This window comes from Anabrus simplex, chromosome 5 (genome assembly GCF_040414725.1).
Source record: "Anabrus simplex isolate iqAnaSimp1 chromosome 5, ASM4041472v1, whole genome shotgun sequence".
NCBI lineage: Eukaryota > Metazoa > Arthropoda > Insecta > Orthoptera > Tettigoniidae > Anabrus > Anabrus simplex.
In genome coordinates, this window is record NC_090269.1 from 282276071 (window position 1) to 282296482 (window position 20412).

Below are 20412 nucleotides of genomic sequence, written 5' to 3' on the forward strand. Positions count from 1 at the left end.
CCCAATATGTAACTTTACAAGAAAAAGAAGAAAAGAGTAGTTACATTTTAGGAAAAGGTTACATGATGGAAAACGCTTCAAACCCGCCGCGAGAGTTAAACTGCCGACCTAGCAAGAAAAGAAGATATTAATAGGCCATTACCTGGTAGTAGATCGCTGCCGGGGAAAGAGGCGCTTCCCGCCTCCTGCTATGTACTTAATACACTGAAAGATGGAACAGAAGTGGCCCGGAGACCCCAAAATCAGCAGTTTATATCCTCTCGCGGAAGATTCTAGGCGTTAGGGGAAATAAAACACCCTCCCACAAAATCTTTATTGGTTCGGGAAAAGAAACCCCTACATAGAGGAAAAAGAAACACATTATTGGTGGAAAATTAATTAAAGAAATTCGGGATTGGCTAGATCCAAACTAAGGGGAAAAAGAGGGGTATACAGCCAACTTAAACAATAACAGAAAGAAATTTAACAAGAAACAAACTTTTGAAATAAAAATTTCTCCAACAAAATAGTTCTTTGATTTCGCACTAGGTTGCACTATTGTAATTCTTCAGTAGTGTCCTCTAGAAGAGAAAGTTCCCACTTCTTACTTCAAGCGAAACAAAAACACATCAAAAGTGACACAGTTCAAAAACTCAAAATTTTCCACGTGGTGACATCTTCTGAGAAAGTAGAGAATTAATAGAATAGATAAAGTTCAACCTTCCTCCAGAAGAGGAGTTTCAACTGGCGCAACTTTTAAATAAACAGAGTAGAGGTGTACCGCCCGGTACAATAATAATAATAATAATAATAATAATAATAATAATAATAATAATAATAATAATAATAATAATAATATCGGTTTTACGTCACACTGACTACTACTACTACTACTACTACTACTACTAATACGGTTTTTCGAGATGCCAAGGTGCCAGAATTTTCTCCTGCAGGAGTTCGTTTATTTGCTGGTAAGTCTACCGACATGTGGCTAGCGTATTTTAGCACCTTCAAATACTAGTGGACTGAGCTGACTTCGAACTCGCCAACTGAGGCTAAGAGAGCAAGCGCTCTACCGTCTGAGCCACTTAGACGCCACTTATTAGTAATTTAGAAGAAATTCCAGTGCTCACAAAAATTCAAGAGTGAATGGTTAACATATATTTTGTCTTTATCCTTTTTACAACTCTGAATGCTTATAATTATATGAGCAATAAAATAATGTCAACTTTTGCATGACAGTTTTTAGTACAAAGAACTTGCATTGTAAAATTTAGTCTCTTTTGTGTCATTTCTGGTTCTTGTAAAAAATCTAGCTCTTTCATTTCATATCATATGAATTTCACAACACTACTCGTTAGTCCTTAGCTCTATTGCATTTCCGGCTGGTAAACGAAAGTCAGCATCGCTAATAAAAGACCTGTTAATAATGCTAACTGGGGAATTTGTAGAGTATAATAATAATAATAATAATAATAATAATAATAATAATAATAATAATAATAAACGTATATCAGTAATTGAATAAGTGTTATAGAAATACCATTACGATATGTGATCGGCCTTACGAGATATAGGATTGCTGGAATTTTGCCCTGGAAATGGGTTCTGTAGTGCGCCAGTACTGCTTCTGATTACGGTATCTAACATCTGAGCTCTCAAAAATGCCAAGCGACTGACTATTGTTATTTCTTTATGGGCCAGGCTGAGTGGCTCAGATGTTGAGGCCAGTGTGGCGGTTCAATCCTGGTTCAGTCAAGTGGTATTTGAAAATGCCATTTTGCTTTACGTCGCACCGACACAGATAGGTCTTGTGGCGACGATGGGACGAGAAAGGCCTAGGAATGGGAAGGAAGCGGCCGTGGCCTTAATTAAGATACAGCCCCAGCATTTGCCTGGTGTGAAAATGGGAAACCATGGAAAACCATCTTCAGGGCTGCCGACAGTGGGATTCGAACCCACTATCTCCCGGATGCTAGCTCACAGCTCCGCGCTCCTAACAGCACGGCCAACTCGCCCGGTAAGTGGTATTTGAAGATACCGGAGTGCAGCAGCCTCATGCCCACAAATTTAGTACCACGAAAAAATAGCTCCTGCGGAACAAAATTTCCCTTCTCGGTATCGCCGAAAACCGTGAAAATAGTTCGTGGGACGTAAAACCAATAATTATATTATGTATACTGTATATGCATATATTACCAATCTCCTTTACGTCGCACCGGCACGGATAGGTCTTGTAGCGACGATGGGATAGGAAAGGGCTAGGAATGGGAAGGAAGCGACCGTGGCCTTAATTAAGGTACAGCCTCAGCATTTTCCTGGTGTGAAAATGGTAAACCACGGAAAATCATCTTCAGAGCTGCTGGCAGTGGGGTTCGAATCCATTATCTCCCGAATTTAAGCTGATAGCTACGTGACGAATATATTTTTGGACGACCTGCTAGGTCAATTGCGGCACACGGAGAGCGGTATCAACAACTACATAGCGCATGTTTGTTCTCTCCAACTTGACAAAGATTTCTGTCGTTAATACGAATTTTTTGAAGGTCGCTAGGTGTGTACTTTAACACTAAGGCGAGTGGCGAGACAGTTCCTTTATAGACCACGACCGCACCCACCTCACCTTCTCTGCAAATCACATCACCGCATATCTCCCTGGCCTCAGAGATGGCATAACCGTCTAGGAGGCCCGCCGACCCACCCATCCCAATTCACCTGCGTACACCTCAGCGTCAGTAAAAATGAAATGTCGTGTGGCTTTTAGTGCCGAGAGTATCCGAGGACATGTTCGGCATGCCAGGTGCAGATCTTTTGATTTGACACTCGTAGGCGACCTGCGCGGCGTGATGAGGATGAAATTATGATGAAGACAACACATACACCCAGCCCCCGTGCCAGCGAAATTAACCAGTGATGGTTGAAATTCCCTACCCTACCGGGAATTGAACTCGGGACCCCTGTGACCCAAGGCCAACACGCTAACCATTTAGCCATGGAGCCGGACACATCCCTCTCTGATGTATCTAGTGTCAGGCCTGAGACGAATCGCTGGTTTCATACTGCAAACGCCTAAAAAGCCTTACACCTTATTTTATAAATATTTTCATTTACTTTCTTGTGCCGTTTTTCATTATTATAAAAAAGTTCATTAAAATTGTTTATTTAAAAAAATATCATCTCTATGGATGCAGACTATTTGTTTCTGTCTCAACTTAGACCAGAGCTTCCACTGAAGTCTCTGCTTTTTATAAGTTCTATGAAACATCAACTTTAACTGGATTAAATGTAGAAACTTCGATTTGTACAGGGGAAATTAAAACGTTTAAAATGACTTAGTTTTGGAGATAATTGTTCGAATGTTGTATATTTTTATTTCACTGCGCCTGTATATTGGTATCCTTCGAAACACGAACTGCCTCTACTGATGAACCTGCTCCGTTGTAGCTTACTCGATCACAGCATGTCTTGATTGAATCAGCGGGCGAATTCTCTGAAATATGGACCTGAGAAACTTATTATAGAAGGAACAATAGTCGGCTTCATCACGAATTGCATGGTATATCCTGGTATTTAATTTACTTAACGAGGAAGTACAAGACAGGCTATCCCATCATTTCTCCCGATTCACCAGAGGAGAAACGTGCAGAAATAAAACACTCATGAGAGCTGTTGTTGTTCGTGATGGTTCGTATCGCAAGACCAGAGAAGGTGTTGTCCCAAGTGTAATGACGGGGCTCGAGGGGATATCACGGTAATCAGCTATGCCCCGAGAGAGGGGGAGAGTGAATTCAACAAGTTACTTGCTCTAGGAACACGTTCCAGTGATAGCTTGCCTGTGTCATTACGCTCACTGCAGCAGAACATAATTCAAGGCGGGAGTTGAAACTTAAGTCTTGCATGAAGGGAACTGAAGTTTCAATTGTCAAAGGTAGTCAAGTGTACTTGTATGGATTTCAGTGTCACTTATCCATGACAAGGCACGTGTAACTCGCATTCTCACTCAGTTTTAACGAGTTCATCTCCCGCTTTCACATCAGTGGATTGTTGGCTCGGATCACAGTAGGTGATGCCGAGAAAGTAATCTATTTTAGAATTTTATAGACATTGGAGGAGCCTCCGTGGTTCAGGCTGCAGCGCGATGGCCTCTCACCCCTCGATTCCGTGGTTCAGATCCCGGTCACTCCATGTGAGATTTGTCCTGGGCAAAGCGGAGGCGGGACAGGTTTTTCTCCGGGTACTCCGGTTTTCCCTGTCATATTTCATTCCAGCAACACTCTCCAATATCATTTCATTTCATCTGTCTGTTATTAATCATTGCCTCAGAGGAGTGCGACAGGCTTCAGCAGCCGGCACAATTCCTATCCTCACCGCTAGATGGGGGCTTCATTCATTCCATTCCTGCCCGGTCGAATGACTGGAAACAGGCTGAGGATTTTCATAGAACGTGAAGGTCAGTCATCTAATGGGCCAACATATTAGCTTTACAGCTGGTATGCCGACTCCCTCCGTGGTTCAGTAGTGTCGGCGTCAGGATTGCGGGTTCAAACATGGCAGAGGTGGTTGGGTTTTTGAAGACGGAAAAGTCCAGTTGGCACTATGTGTCGTACAATGTCTGCGCATAAAAGATCTGTGGTGAAGTGACACATTAGCTGCCTGCCCGACAAAGTTAACACTCATTCATAGATAGCCCAACAGAGATCAGTTTCTCTGCCATCTGGTAGGGAAAAATGGAACGTCAAAATCGGCTCGCAGGCAGCCCAAATGACGTCCAATCTAAGTGCCAGCACACGGTAGCTAGGCTATATTATTATTATTATTATTATTATTATTATTATTATTATTATTATTATTTATTAACAGGTACGCTCACGTTTCGTTCCCAGCTCTGTTACAGATTTAAGGCCGCTTTGAGGACTAACGGTGAGTAGACCTACTCAGACTCGGGTAACCTAATTGAGTTGAGAAGTGGGTAAAATTCCTCCCGGGCGTCATCATCAACAACCCCTTGTAGGCTTTAGAATTTTTCGCTCTTACTCTCTGTTTAGGGCCAGGCTCCCCAGTTTCCAGTATTTTTTGCACCTCAGCTCAGGTCTTTCAACTTTCCTCATTTCTTCTGGCATCGTTATTGAAGATCTTCTTGACCAGTCTGTTGTTGTTCTTAAGCAGTGAGTGCCCACTTTATTCTAGTCCTTTACATGTTTGTGTTCGTGACCATATCTGGTTAATTTAGTAATCCGTAAAGTTCAGTGTTGTACCATCTTCATCACGCCCTGTGTCTTTCATTAGATCTTGAAAATACTCAAGTCTCAGAGAAGCATAAGACAGCACGATCTCATTGAAACTTTATACATGATCTTAATTCTCACGGTAGTTAATTAGGACTTCAGATGTTTCTGTGACAGTAAAGGCATATATTCGCATTAACTGTTCGCTTCTGGAACAGTATCTTGTGTACCTAATTTTTGATCCAAAAGATGAAACTTCCAAATTATTTCAACCAATTTCTATATGTTCAGATCCATTCAAACATTTTCTGGTTACGGGCATATACTTTTACCTTATTACAATTGCAAAGCATCTTTTTTTACTGCCTTTCCTAAATTAATGAAGGCTTCTTTAATGAATTTTGCATTCTTCCTATTTATATGAATATCATTTGCATACGTTAGAATCTAGGAAGACTTAAAGTATAGTTCCTCTGGTGAAAGTGGCAGTATATTCTATAATCTATAAAGCAATGTTGAACCGGAGGCAAACCAAGGATTTCCATTGTAAAACTGCGTTTCTGGTGGTAGTAGAAATAGGCAAGAAGTCCTAAATCTTAATCTAACACCTAATATTTTCCATGGTGCTCTTACTTGTGTGATCGGTTTTCTTGGAATCTCTGTCTTCTATCTATGCTGTCAAAGGGGCGACCGAAAATCAGCTGAGATGATTAAGCGTCCTACAAGTTGCTTTTCATGGCTTCTCGTTCCAACTCCAGACGAATGCTGGTACAGTGATTTACAGCGTGCTTCAGAATGATACGTAGAAATTGCGGGGGTGTGTACAAGGGATGGAAATAATGAAAGAAGACCTACTAAACAAAGGTCCAGAAACCAACCGTTTCAGAGATATGGTGTAATAACATTTGCAACTGTTTCAAGGTGGTTCATGTTTCATTTTCCACGCACCAATCTCAACAATGGATGTTGGATATCAACCTTATCTTGTATTTGTAGGAGCATTTAGAGCAGTAGTCACGACACCTCACACGTGGTCGCGTTAATTCCTGAACCAGATGTTAGCATCTCTTCGTTAGAAAACGTGTTAAGGTAGCATGTTAACTGTTTCAAATGCTGCTACAAATTCAAGACGTTGTTGACATCCAGAGTAGAGCATAGTACTTGCAACATAAAGAAGGAACGACATTCTAACAGTTGCACATTCTGATTGTCATATCTCGGAAACAGATGGTTTCACGACCTTTGGTTATTAGGACTTCTCTCCTTGTTTCAGTGTCCTATACTCACCCATGCAGGTTGTTCCTAACAATTTTGAAACACTGTGTATAGGACACGGCCTCTTTCTTTCCACTCATAAACCCTGCGGTCCTGCATGAGCAACTATGAGAGTTTAAATGAAATAGGACGCCCGGCTACTTCGGCAAACCGCCAAACGTTCCTGTGAAGCAGTTTTGTATACTACTATGTAAATCCTAGTATGAATCTGGTCGAGTCTGGCTATGTGAAATGTATCCCTTCCTGTATTTTTCCTTTGCCTTAGAATCGTGCCATGACCAGTACAAACAACTGTTACTACTACTACTACTACTACTAGTCTGCTATTACTTTATCATCAGGTGCCGATGACCTATATATTCGGCCCCTTTAAACAACAAACATCATCAACAAAACAACAACTTAGTCATACGGCATGATTTTTTGTTTTAGTTGCCGTTATGAGTGAAAAATTATTTTTTTTCAGTTATTATAAACCAGTCACTTTGGGAGTGGCGACCCCATCGTACTAATAGCCTATATCTGCTTCATTCATCCCATCCCTGACCTGGTCAATGACTGGAAAACAGGTTGTAGGTTTTCATTATAAACCAGTCATTAATTAATATAATTGTGTTTAACACAGTGAGAATATTTTGAGAATAAAACTGTACAATGTTTGAATTATTTTGAGTATGAATAGATCTCCCTGCCTATAACAATCTAAAAGTTACGAGTTATGAAATAAAAATGCCTAAGGACAAAATGCAAATTATACACTAGAAGGGAAAGGGAACGTACAAAACAGTAAAAATGGTCCAAGAGTCTTGGGAATTGGTCCCTTACGATGGAAATAGCTCAGTTAATTTGCAAGTAAGTGAAAGTAATCACTCCCATAAGTACTTGTTAATGTTAGTTGTGCCTCATTTAGCTGTATTGTTAGTTTCGCTGTGTTTTTTTTTTTCAAACTACGGTAGGCTATTCGCAAGGGCAATACCGGTCAGCTATGAAATGTTCGGCCGAGTAAACCGCCGCATTATGTTGGCTAGCCGGTAGAAGTCGAACCGAGTCTAAACCACTTTCTGCTGGACTCTAATAGCAGTTAGTTACATTCCGGAGGTGTTTAGTTCGAAGAAGATGGTTCTCCATGGTTGTCCCTCTGATATCCCGCTGATCTCCTGAGGAACAAGATTGCATTCCCGTTAGGCTGTGAACTTGCATTAGGGAGACAGTGGGTCGGCAGCCCTGAAGGTGGCTTTCTGTGGTTTCCCATTTTCACACCACGCAAATACTGGAGCTGCACTTTAATTAAGGAAGATACCCTTTTACCGGTGAGAAGATTTTCAAAGTATTATTTCCACCTCTCCTTTTCTGTAAGAAGGAAATCAGGTCCCGGACTAAACTATCTTTACGTAGGTCTGTTTTCAGACCAACTTTGCTTTGTGGGAGTGAAAGCTGGGCGGACTCAGGACATCTTATTCATACGTTAGAAGTAACAGACATGAAAGTAGTGAGAATGATTGCTGGTACAAACAAGTGGGAACAATGGCAGGAGGGTACTCGGAAAGAGGAGATAAAGGCTAAATTAGGACTGAGCTCGCTTGATGAAGTTGTACGCATAAATCGGCTTCGGTGGTGGGGTCATGTGAGGCGAATGGGAGGATTGGTTACATAGGAAAGTAATGGACTCTGTTATGTAGGATAAGAAGAGTAGACTGAGACTAAGCCGACGATAGTTAGACTCAGTTTCCAACGATTTGAAGATACATAGAACTAAACGAGATCACAGAACTAGTTACAAATAGAGGATTAGTAAATTCACAGAGGCTTGCAGACTGAACGCTGAAAGGCATAACAGTCTATAATGAGGATGTATGTATGTATGTATGTATGTATGTATGTATGTATGTATGTATGTATGTATGTATGTATGTATGTATGTATGTATGTATGTATGTATGTATGTATGTAGTTCGGAATGTAACCTTGCCTTTTGGTGTGGAACTGTGTAAATGGTTAACTATCCTGCTTGCCAAATGTATCTCACATGTAGATATTAATAGTTTGTTGTTGCTGGATTGATGGTGTTGAACATTCCTTGCCAGCTCGTGCAATAACACCCACAAGTTAAAAATTGCGTCGTTTGGAAGAGCAGCAGTTAGCGTTCAGTAACATTACTACTGTACGAAAAACACTCACAAGGAGGACAGTTTTACATCACCTCAAAAGTCTCGTCAGCGGCTTCTGATGATGAATGGTATGCTATTGTCGGTAGAGCAGTCCTAACAACGGTTGTTTAAATAGATCTGCACTACGACCTATTGGACTAGACAAAAGTGTGAATGAATGGGTGGCTAAATCTCTAAAAAACATAACTCAGAGAATTTTAGTTTAGAGAAGATGAACCATTATCTGATCAAGAGCGGGTCCCGCAAGGCAGTGTTATTGGACCTTTATATTTTATTTTATATATAAATGATATTGGTAAAAGCTGGAATCATAGATACGACCTTTTGGGGATGGTGTAATAAATAAATTACAGGATTGTGAGCGAGTGCAAAAAGACCTCTACAATGCCGTTAAAAGTCCTCTCAGTTTTAATTACTGTGTTAATGGAATGAAAGTACCTCATGGAGATCACTGTAAATACGCAAATGTTATTATAAGGAAAGATCTTGCTTGTGATGATGATGCTTCTTGTTTAAAGGGGCCTAACATCGAGGTCATCGGCCCAAGGAAAGATCTTAATTGGGATGATCACATTAACGAGGTCGTAAATACAGGTTATGAGGGTATTAAGTAAGGATGGAAACAAGAGAGCGTATAAGACACCAATGAGAGTATGGTTACAGTGTATAGGACTCCTTGGTTCGAGACCTGGAAATGATCCAAAGGAAAGCAGCGCGATTTGTTCTGCGTAATTTTCCACAAAAGAGTAGTATTATGAAAATGTTGCAAACTTTGGGCTAGGGAGACTTGGGAATAAGACGAACTACTCGACTAAGCGGTATTTTTCGAGCTGTCATTGAAGAGATGGCTTGGAAATACTTCACTAGACAAATAAGCTTGAATGGTAGGAAGGTTCATAATACGAAGATAAAGTTGGAGTATGAATTGGGGCAAATATTAGTTTTAGGAATAAGGGATTGGAATTACTTAGCAAAGAGGACGTTCGATAAATTTCGAACTTCTTTGAAATGATGTAAGGAAACACTGGGTAACAATTTAAGGGGAATCTGCCACCTGGCATCAGGGCTTAATGCAGATCAAAGGGGATTGATTGATTGATTGATTGATTGATTGATTGATTGATTGATTGATTGATTGATTGATTGATTGATTGATTGATTGATTGATTGATTGATTGACCTGGCGAAAGTAACGCAAAGGACGGGAAGCATATCCTATCTCGGGTTACTAGGTCGTTAAACAATTATTTTTGTAATGGCACAACACGGGAATGTGGCCAGATGTGATGATGTCCATCAACATTTATTGAACAAATTTTTGTATAGAAAAACTATTCCGTAACTATTATTTTATAATGACTCAAAATACAAGCAAGTATTTTCAATTAAAACGAACAACCTTACTCCGACCTCCGTAGTGTGACTGTTAGTGCTGTTGCCTGCCATCATCTGGGGCGGACGATCGATTCGCGATATTACTGGAAATGTAAGCTAGGTGGGAAGGCTGGTATGTGGTTGAAAAGGTACATGGAACTCCATTGGAAAACATTTATGTTTACATTCTGTTATACCCCTTAATATTAGAAAGTGCTCAGTGATGCGCCCTCTCTCCTTGCTCGTCTAATTTCTAAACAATTTGCATCAATGTATAATTTTAAATAGTGAGATTTGACAGAATCGGATGATGTTCTTTGAAGAACGAAGTGTCTAATAGTGTTTCTTTACAGGTATTTTATAATGTTTTATTGTATTTAGTGTTCGACGGACTGGAAATCATTAACGTTACATTAAAATATGTCTATAGTTTCGGAACTGTACTTGGTCCGGTGAGCTTTACAAAAACATGAACGTTTTAAAATCCAAGTAATATTTCTAGACAACACGTGCGCCGGCAGTCCTGCTACTGGGTTAAATGGTAAGCATTGTGGCCTTCGGTTCAGAGGGCCCCGCGTTCGATTCCCGGCCGGATTTGGTATTTAACAGCTACTGGTTAATTCCTCTAGCTCGGAGGTTGAGGGGTTGTGATCATCTTAATCCTAATTTACGTACAACACATCATACTACAGAACACCGCAGCAACACACAATAGTGAATACATCCCTCTCTCTCGCCTCTCGGACGTCCTTGGCGTGCAGAGTCAGTAACGAGAATGGTGTTCGCTGAAAGCAAAGCAAAGCGAAACGAAACAAAAACGAAACGAAAACAAAACGAAAACAAAACAAAAACGAAAATAAAACAAAAATGAAAACAAAACAAAACGAAACGAAAACGAAAACACGGGCTACTGTTATCGTAATCATTGCCACGGGATGTGCAGTTTCATGAGGATTCCCCATGAATTAGCCGGTTAAGAAACTGCATTAATGATACGACTCAACTATTATTCTCACTTGTATCTTGATAAAATAATGCAATGCATTAATCGAAATAAATCCTTTATTGTGAGCAAGTTTTAGTGACGATAAAGATTTGCCATTATAACCATTTTTTACACTTTCAAAACAAAACCAATTTCCATATTTATCCGTGATTCATATTATATATTTGGAGACTATTGCTGGCTTTAATATACGTAATGCTATCTATTTGACATCCCTTCAATTCCTGTTGATTAGAATTTTGTCCTGCAGGAGGTTTCTTAATGCACCGGAAGTTAGTGACATGGATTTGTCATAAAACACCCTCCAGTGCCGACGAATTCAGCTCGGATTGAACCCGCTATCTTGGGAACAGGAGTACAACTAAGCTACTTCTTCCTTGAGGTCACTGACTCTATGCTAGAGATGGATGCGCCAAACTGTGGGCTACTACATTCGATAAAGAGTTGCCTCACCTTGTCTATTTCTTGAGTATCTTATTAGGAGGATTGGAATTGTAATATATCATCTACAATTTTAATCTTAGGAAGACAGGATTGTAATTTCTTTCTTTCTTCTGTTCACAGAGAAGCTGCTCAACTCGGAAGGTCGTGAACTTAGGAGAGCTCTCTTCTCACTTAAGCAGATATTTCAGGTAAGTTATTGAATGCAGAATATTCGAGAGTGTTCCGAGAAGTGATACAAGACTGCATTTTGTCCTCGTGGCTATTCATCATCTATGGCGAGCTCATCATCATCAAAAACTGGGGGTTTCTCATTGGTCCCAACGGTGAGGCCGAACTCGCAGATATCCTAGACAGAATATATCTTCCTAGAATATGGGCAATGGATCAGTTTCGATAAGTCTAAGCTTGTGGTAATTGATCGAGAAAATGAGATTCGTCTCATGGGCGGCTGAAGGAATTATAAGCTGTCTCGCCTCCGCATTGTCCAGCACAAATCTCACATGGAGTGACCGGGATTTGAACCACGGAACCCAGCGGTGAAAGGCCGGCGCTGAGCCACGGAGGTTCTCCACTGAACCAAATACATTTTTAAAAATATGTATTTTGCATAAATAATTTGTTAAATATTTTCTGATAATAATGGGAATGGGAAACCATGTTATTTGAAAGAAAGCGCGCATGTAAGGGTGCAGATTTAGCAACATCAACTCGGAAAGTCCATTTGAATTCGCCCGCGATGCGATCTGCTTGGCTAACTTCAGAAGCTAATAAAATAATAACGGCTTGAGGTATCGAATTAATTTCATCATTCACCTTGTTTCCGACCACCCTGTATAATATTGGCTTTCATTATTTACGGAAGGACGCACCAGGTGCTGTTGATGAAGAGAATCAGACCATCCTCCCTTGGGTTGCATGCTCCTTTCGAAAGATACTGGACTGCATGCACTCCAGTGAGAGTTGTTAACGTGACGACGCAAGTTGGCAGAGAGCCATTCTGTGTGATGTAGAGCCTCTTCAAGCCAGCTTCCGGCGTGCAGCATGTTCTTAAACCTCCGCAAGCCGGATGAGAGGGAAGCAAACTATACGGGGAGGGATGTCATCTTCAACTTAAAGTGTCCCTTCTCCATTAACAACAAACAAGTATGGGATACAAGAGCAAAAGTTACGATTTAATTTTGTTTCTGAACCGAAATAAACCAAGAAGTTCAAGGGAAAATACTGACCAGTGGTGGTTGGTGCATGAAAGGCTTTAGGGCGTCGCCCCGCCGCCTTTTCAGAAACACTTAACATAATTTCATTCTGTAACTGATTACAGAAAGAAATGTACAAATGCAGCGAAGTCAAACTTATAGTCGGTGCGCGTAGAGGCGCGTGGCTGTGAGCTTGCATCCGGGAGATAGAAGGTTCGAATCCCACTATCGGCAGCCCTGAAAATGGTTTTCCGTGGTTTCCCATTTTCACACCAGGCAAATGCTGGGGCTGTACCTTAATTAAGGCCACGGCCGCTTTCTTCCAACTCCTAAGCCTTTCCTATCCCATCGTCGCCATAAGACCTATCTGTGTCGGTGCGACGTAAAGCCCCTAGCAAAAAAAAAAAAACTTATAGTGGTGTGCTATTCAGTTATGCATTGTTATCTTTACTAGTTTGGCTGCACACATTTCGCCTTTCTATTTTCAAAGATATGGCAAAGACTGTCAGACCGTGGCAGCCGTTCAACAAGCACGAGTCTTGAGGTGGTCGGGCTGTGGCAGGAGAGCCCTCAGTAGGTTCCTAGAGTTTAGCAAGTGTGCGGGGTGCGGGAGGAGCCTTGAAAGACGATATGGGCTTGTCATTGGAAGGAAGAGTGCAGGTAGGTGTATTGTCTGTTCGGCAGAGTCCGCAGCAACATCGCCAACTACGTTACAGTGTACCTAGGCATTTTCTTCCACGTCTTACATTAACTGTTGTTAGATTTTAATTCCAGACAATTTTACAAAACAGTTAATTCTATTATATTGATTACTTAGTTCCATAGAGAAGGTAAAATAAAGATAAATATAACCATAAGACGACGCACCATTTGTAGGTTGGTCAAATTGTTCAATAAGTCTTCATCCTTTGCGATTTGCTTAAGATGAGTAAAATTCGTTCGTGCACTGTTTGTTTTCGCGAATGTCGTTATTGTCTGTGATCAGTGAAACAGTGCAGTGCCATAGTAGTCGTGATTGCAGTAACTGCTAGCCTGTTAATGTGTATAGTCTATAAGTGCCGTTGTAGCATAGTACAAGTATTCACTATATAAAACTACGGCACCATTCTAGTTTAAATAGCCGTCTAAATTCTACCTTCAGTATTTAAATCTCGTGTTAATATCTTCATTCGTGTGCTGAGTATTTATCTGTCTAGTTGAAAACTACAGCAAGTGTTTCGGTCTTAATTTAATAAGACGAAGAAGATTAATTCTGCAAGTAGCATTTTCAGTAGTGGCGGAAATTTAAGTTTTGAACATAGCCCAGAATTAAGAAAGTTAGGGTCTCCTCGGCCGAATTTTAATATTGTACAAGAACAGAAGAGTTATAAGAACGAAAATACATAAACTAGGAAATTCAGTCCATCATGTTATGACCACGCTGACTGGCTGTGCGGATATAAAATAAGAAATGCATTCTTTTGTTATTCCTATTTGGCAATGAATGTCGTTGATCCTGTATTCTTAGTTATGCTGTTAAGTTCTGTGGGCAGTTTGATCTTGCGCTCAGGCAGATACATCTGACAACCCAGGCATTTTTCGAGGATTTTTCGATATTAAATGGTTTTCGCTACGTGATCGTTCTGTCTCAGAAGCAGATCTCTATTCAGCCAATGTCATCGGATTATTATTATTATTATTATTATTATTGTTATTACAGCTAAAAGTATCGTGGTATTGGTCAGTGAAGACTGAACCGACTGGGGATGAGGAAGAGATGACGGCACGGTCCTGCCAGAGTGAAATGTCACGAACCGCTACTGGACTAGACCGACCAGAAATGTTTGAATCGAAAAGATTGTATCCGAAATATCCATTAAGAAAACAACGCAAATCTAAATAAACAAATATCTTTAACGTTAATTTGCCGATTTTCGCGATAGTTTTTACTAGCAAATGTACCCGTGCATCGCTACAATGTATATGGATTTCTCAGTAAATTATTGTAAAGGCAGTGAGTAAGATTATATTAAATTGCATGCCACTTAGCGGTATCCGAGAAGAAAATCAGAGAGGATGTCATACGTTGTTTCCGATGTAAGGTAGGCATTGGAGAAGTTTTGAGGATAATGGCAGGCCACAATTCCTACTGCCAATCACAGTCGAGTTCGGGAGTTTCTAATATAACGGCAGGCTCACTTGGCAACTGTCATTCACAGTAAAGAAAGAGAGTTTTCGTTAGCGTGCTGGCCTTTGGCCACAGGGGTCCCGGGTTCAATTCCCGGCAGGGTCGGGAATTTTAACCTTAATTGGTTAATTTCCCTGGCACGGGGACTGGGTGTATGTGTCGTCTTCATCATCATTTCATCCTCATCACGACGCGCAGGTCACCTATGGGTGTCAAATCAAAAGACCTGCATCTGGCGAGCCGAACTTGTCCTCGGACACTCCCGGCACTAAAAGCCATGCTCCATTTCATTTCATTATAAAGACAGGCCCCTTTTCTTAATGCCAGTCAAATCGAGTTGAACGGATTTGATTATAATCGAGAAATCCAGCGCTATCTGAAGTATCGACAATCAAGACACGACAGAAAGTCATAGGACCAAAGTTGCAGATCTCTCCAAATTGGACGGCGATTGTGCTGTCTGTTTTGTGATACGACTTACCGTTTAGCCACCAATTATCGCGAAACGAAAGTCTGCACTGTCATTAAAACTGCATCCATATTTCGATATTTTCCGGGGCCAAAACTTATACATTTGAACAGCTTGGAATTTTTCCTTGAAGAAAGGTGTGTCCAGGTTTCGTGATTAGCGCTCGCGTACACACGGAGTAATTAAAGAAGAAGGTAATACAGGTTAAGAAAGTTGAAACTAATAGAAAATAGGATTATAACTGAGGGCAGCCGGATAGGACAAATATGTAAATACCAAGTGGATGTATTGGAAAATAAAATGTCCCTCAGTAAATTGTTATGTATGAGTTCCGGATATACAGTAAGAAGGCGGTAACAATGGAGAAATTTAGGCGCAGGGATTCGTAGGTAAACAGATAAAACGACTTATGGTGTTATTACTTAAGCCTAAAGAGGCAAGAAATTAAAGCGGGTAGAATAGAAATACAGAAAAACATAGCAAATGCCAGAAAACACCTTACGGTGTGAACTAATGCGCTACACTCCGCGGTACTGCTCAAATATTAACAGCGTCCCTTAGTGCTATTTGAGGACGATTGTAGCCTCCAACGGTATTCCGCCTATATCCCGCAGAATGGCCTATTGACGTCTCTCTTGCTTTCTACTCAAGGGACAACCACGAGTTTACAGAATGATGACAAAAATAGCAATATGTTACTTCCCTGCTGGCAAGCAGTCAGATACGTTGCCATGGTAACCTTTAGGTTCGTTGTCGGTCTGTCGGTCACTCACAGAGCATGAGACGCGCAGTAAATAGCAATTTTCTCCGTCATTTGAAGAGTAGGCCTAAGCGAAATTATGAACATAACAGAAGTTGTTTAAATTGAAGGTATGTTTCACATTCAGTCCACGGATATGCAAGAAAATCAATACTATAAGAGAAAATGGAAGAAAACTGTTCTGGTTTTCCTATAAGCCCCCCCCCCCCGTCTATTCAGAGATTTTTAAATCATATACATATCAAAACCGTCCCCGGGATGAATATACCGTACTCTAAATATGATGTTTTGTCGAGATTTATCCAGCCGTTTCGCCGTGATGGTGGAACAAACAAACAGACACAAAAAATAACAACTACTGATACTGTCTTGAATTGACCAAAAACGGGTAAATATCTAAAAAATTGGCAAAACAAACTAAATTATAGACAGCGGCCACCCTACAGCTTTATTTATATAGATTTACGTTATTCTAAACCTATTAAAAATAAATGCTAGGCCCTACATGGAATTTAAAAACTACCTTTTTAGCATTGAATATGGAGGGACATTTTTAAAACGAATGCCATGATCGCCCCTGTACGAACTCTTTCCGTGCTCCACCGGCACAAGCCACTGCAGACACTCCGGTGAGTATGAAACACTTCCTCGTGTGCTGGGGACCTGTGAGAAACGTTGAGAATAAAGAGGCGCAACACTGCGTGAGATACTGGCCAATGCTCTCCACGGTTTAAGAAGAGGTACATTGGTTGAAGAAACAGATGAATTGTTATTACTGCCATTAATCGTCAGAAGAAGAATGGGGAAATAATTGGTTAAAAGTTCGCTTCGAGACGTAAGACGCGCAACTAGATGTTGACAAAGAAAAGATGATCATTTATGAGCCAAGTATAGTAAAACATTTTTTATTTAAATATCAACTCTAAAGCCTTACGAATGGGTAGCAATAATCGAGAAAAATAAATAATAATTTCTTCGAACGAGATGTTCGACTTAGTTTAACCCTGAACAATGGACAGATTATTTGTAACCTGGACATGAAGTCTCCTTGATAACTTAAAGTTAGTATTATTCTGAAGGGTAAAACAATATCTAACAAAAAGAAGTGAAATCATGTTCTCGCTCTCACTTTAAACTATCAAAAATCGCATTGTCGTATTTGATCTACAATTTTTATGCATGTAAATTCCAATTACTTCAAAATGTTATGTTCAAATATTGTAAGCTTTGAAATAAATAGCTGTATGTTCTCATTCTGACTAGAATATTAAAGTCGTTCATCTGTTGTTGCACTTGTGTTTATATAACATTATTGCGAGTTTTCTATCAACATATCAAGATTGATATTCTATAGATGCTATAGGATCAGTCACACTGCACTGTTCTCTCTCTCCAGCTACAAATCATGGACGCTGTAAAACGTAACTGCTTATTATCACGGCCACGTACATACTAACAGCAGCAAGATGAACATGGGTGATAGACCAGGTTAAGCCAGGAAGTTCCCTTTTATTTCAAGGTGTATATAAATCGCTGTAGAACAACTGATTACTATTTCGCTTATGAGATGCCCTATAATTCCTACGACCTGGTTTAACACTGAATCACTCCATTCTGTTCTATGTGGACTTCACGAGTGTGTGTCAAATTTATTTATTCACGAAGCACAAGATACAGCTACACTGAGCAAATTTCACTTGCACTGTCAACAGACTAATTAACAAATGTAAACTTCCATAATAAACTATAACAAACATATCAAAATATAACAAGATCTGCTACACAGCCTACAGTACTAATAACAACTGTCCAAATCGAAAACCATGAGAAGGTCCATGTTCATAGCCAAGTCGTCGTGGGTCAAGATGACGGTATAATCCTTTCACATCAACTTATCTTTAAGAGACTATGCTTTTATTTGATGCTATATCAAGCTCTTGTCTCCTATTAATATTGTTAGTGTGGACCGATGACCTTCGATGTTAGGCCCCTTTAAACAACAAGCATCATCAATATTGTTTGAAGTATTGAGTGCTGACAGTGGGGAATATGGAGAAGGTCTTTGGTTCTGGTGGAGCGGAAAGGAACACGGAGAGAGAAGAGTGATGCATTTGTCGAACTTCTTCTTGGTTGATACACAACGTGGTATTCAGTTCAAAGGTGGTGTTGTGTTGGTGGTGGTAACTTTTTTAAGAGGAAGTACTACTAGGCAACCATCCTCTATATTCAACTAATCAGAGAGAAAAAAAAATGGAAGGGATCTGACACTTCGAAAAATGAAGATATCGGCCAATGAAAGACAAGGGCCACAAAGGGCCTGAAAATGAAAGGCTCCCTAGCCCTCGAATGCTCTAATAGCGTCGGCGTCGGAAAAGAACAAGAGTTGGCCAAGGGAGGTCGGATAGGATAGATGAAAGTTAGGAGACTCGCACGAGAATGTGGAAGCAATACCAGGACTCATCTAAGGGCCCCATGGTAGCCAATTTGAGTGCCCCTGGGGGCCCTTTTAGTTGACTCTTACGACAGGCATGGGGATACCGTGAGTGTTATTCTACCACCCCCACGCAAGGGGAATATTCAGTTCAAGGACTTTGCATAACCGTAGACTAGATCATAAAAAATATATAGTATTTATAGCGCCGTGATTGAGTGTGGGAGCTGTAGAACCCGGGCTAAATAATTTGTGACCGAGCTCTATAGCTGCAGTCGCTTAAGTGCGGCCAGTATCCAGTATTATTTATTTATTTATTTATTTATTTATTTATTTATTTATTTATTTATTTATTTATTGGGGAAATAGTAGGTTCGAACCCCACTGTCGGCAGGCCTGAAGATGGTTTTCCGTGGTTTCCCATTATCACACCAGGTAAATGCTGGGGCTGTACCTTAATTAAGGCCACGGCCGCTTCCTTCCCACTCCTAGACCTTTCCTGTCCCACCGTCGCCATAAGACCTATCTGTGTCGGTGCGACGTAAAGCAACTAGCATAATAATAATAATAATAATAATAATAATAATAATAATAATAATAATAATAATAATAAGTTGTGATATGCACAGGAGAGGAAAGAAAATCCTGTGCACTCGGAATGGCTTTAAACAAGCCTGCTCCGTAGTTCAGCCTCCATCCAACAATGGTGCTGTTACCAGGTGTATGCATAAGTCTTTTCCGGTTTTACTAAGAGATGGCGCCAGCGAACAGTACGCAGCGTATAAATTTGACACACACGCTAATTTGTTTGCTGACATTAACTTACCAACACGCATAAGTTGAGTCCTCCAAACACTAGCGTCTGTGTTGTATCGTTCAGTGATCATGTCGACGTTTGTGCCTGAAAGAGAACGTTTGTGTCACGCATTGCTTTTCTCATTTAATCAAAAGAAAAAGGCTGCGGAATGTCATCGTTTGCTGGTAGAAACATATGGTGAGCACGCTCCATCGATTAGAACATGTGAGACATAGTTTCGACTATTTAAACGTGGTGATTTCAATGTGTAAGACAGTGCGCGCTCTGGATGGTGACCCAATTCAGACTCAACAACAGTTGGCACAAGCATCAAATGTGTCACAAGAAATAATCAGCAGACGTTTACGAGCAATGGAGAAGATCGGTAAACTCGGCAAATGGGTCCCACACGATTTGAATGAACAGCAAATGGAAAATCGTAAAGTCACTTGTGAAATGCTGCTTCAACGCCACGAAAGAAAATAATCTATATGTCGAATTGTGACGGGTGACGAAAAATTGATTTATTTTGAAAACCCGAAGCGGAGAAAATTGTGGCTGTCACCTGGCGAAGCCGGTCCTTCAACACAAAGGCCAAATCGCTTCGGCAAGAAGACCATGCTTTGTGTCTGGTGGGACCAGGGGGGTATTGTGTATTATGGACTCTTGAAGCCCGGCGAAACCGTTAATGCACAACGCTATCGCCACGAAATAATTAATTTAAATCATGCATTGATCGAAAGGCAAATGGAATGGGCCAGAAGACATGGCAAAGTGATTTTGTTACACAACAATGCGCCGTCTCACACGGCAAAACAAGTGAAAGACAACTTTTAATCGCTTGGATGAGACATCCTTCCGCACCCGCCGTACTGCCCCGACCTGGCGCCATCTATCACCTCTTCGCATCAATGAAGCACGCGCTTGCAAAGCAGCACTTCACCATTTTCGAGGAAGTTGGAAAATGGCCCGACGAATTGTTTGCCGCAAAAGACGGGCAGTTACCGATGGCCAATATTTTGAATAAACAAAAGAAGAATTTCCCTGGAAAATTGCGTGTTTTATTTGCCACAAAAACCGGCAGAAACGTACACATACACCTGGTAATGACACTTAAAGAAGCAC

At 40.6% G+C, this 20412-nt stretch overlaps 1 protein-coding gene across 1 annotated transcript in view; it reads left to right on the top strand.

Moving 5' to 3' along the window:
- Positions 1 to 20412, top strand: part of Fhos (Formin homology 2 domain containing) — a 1020872-nt gene that overhangs the window by 898577 nt on the left and 101883 nt on the right. Inside the window, exon 6 of the mRNA XM_068227617.1 lies at positions 11592 to 11659. Coding sequence (XP_068083718.1) covers positions 11592 to 11659 — 68 coding nt within the window. The remainder of the gene's footprint in view (positions 1 to 11591; positions 11660 to 20412) is intronic.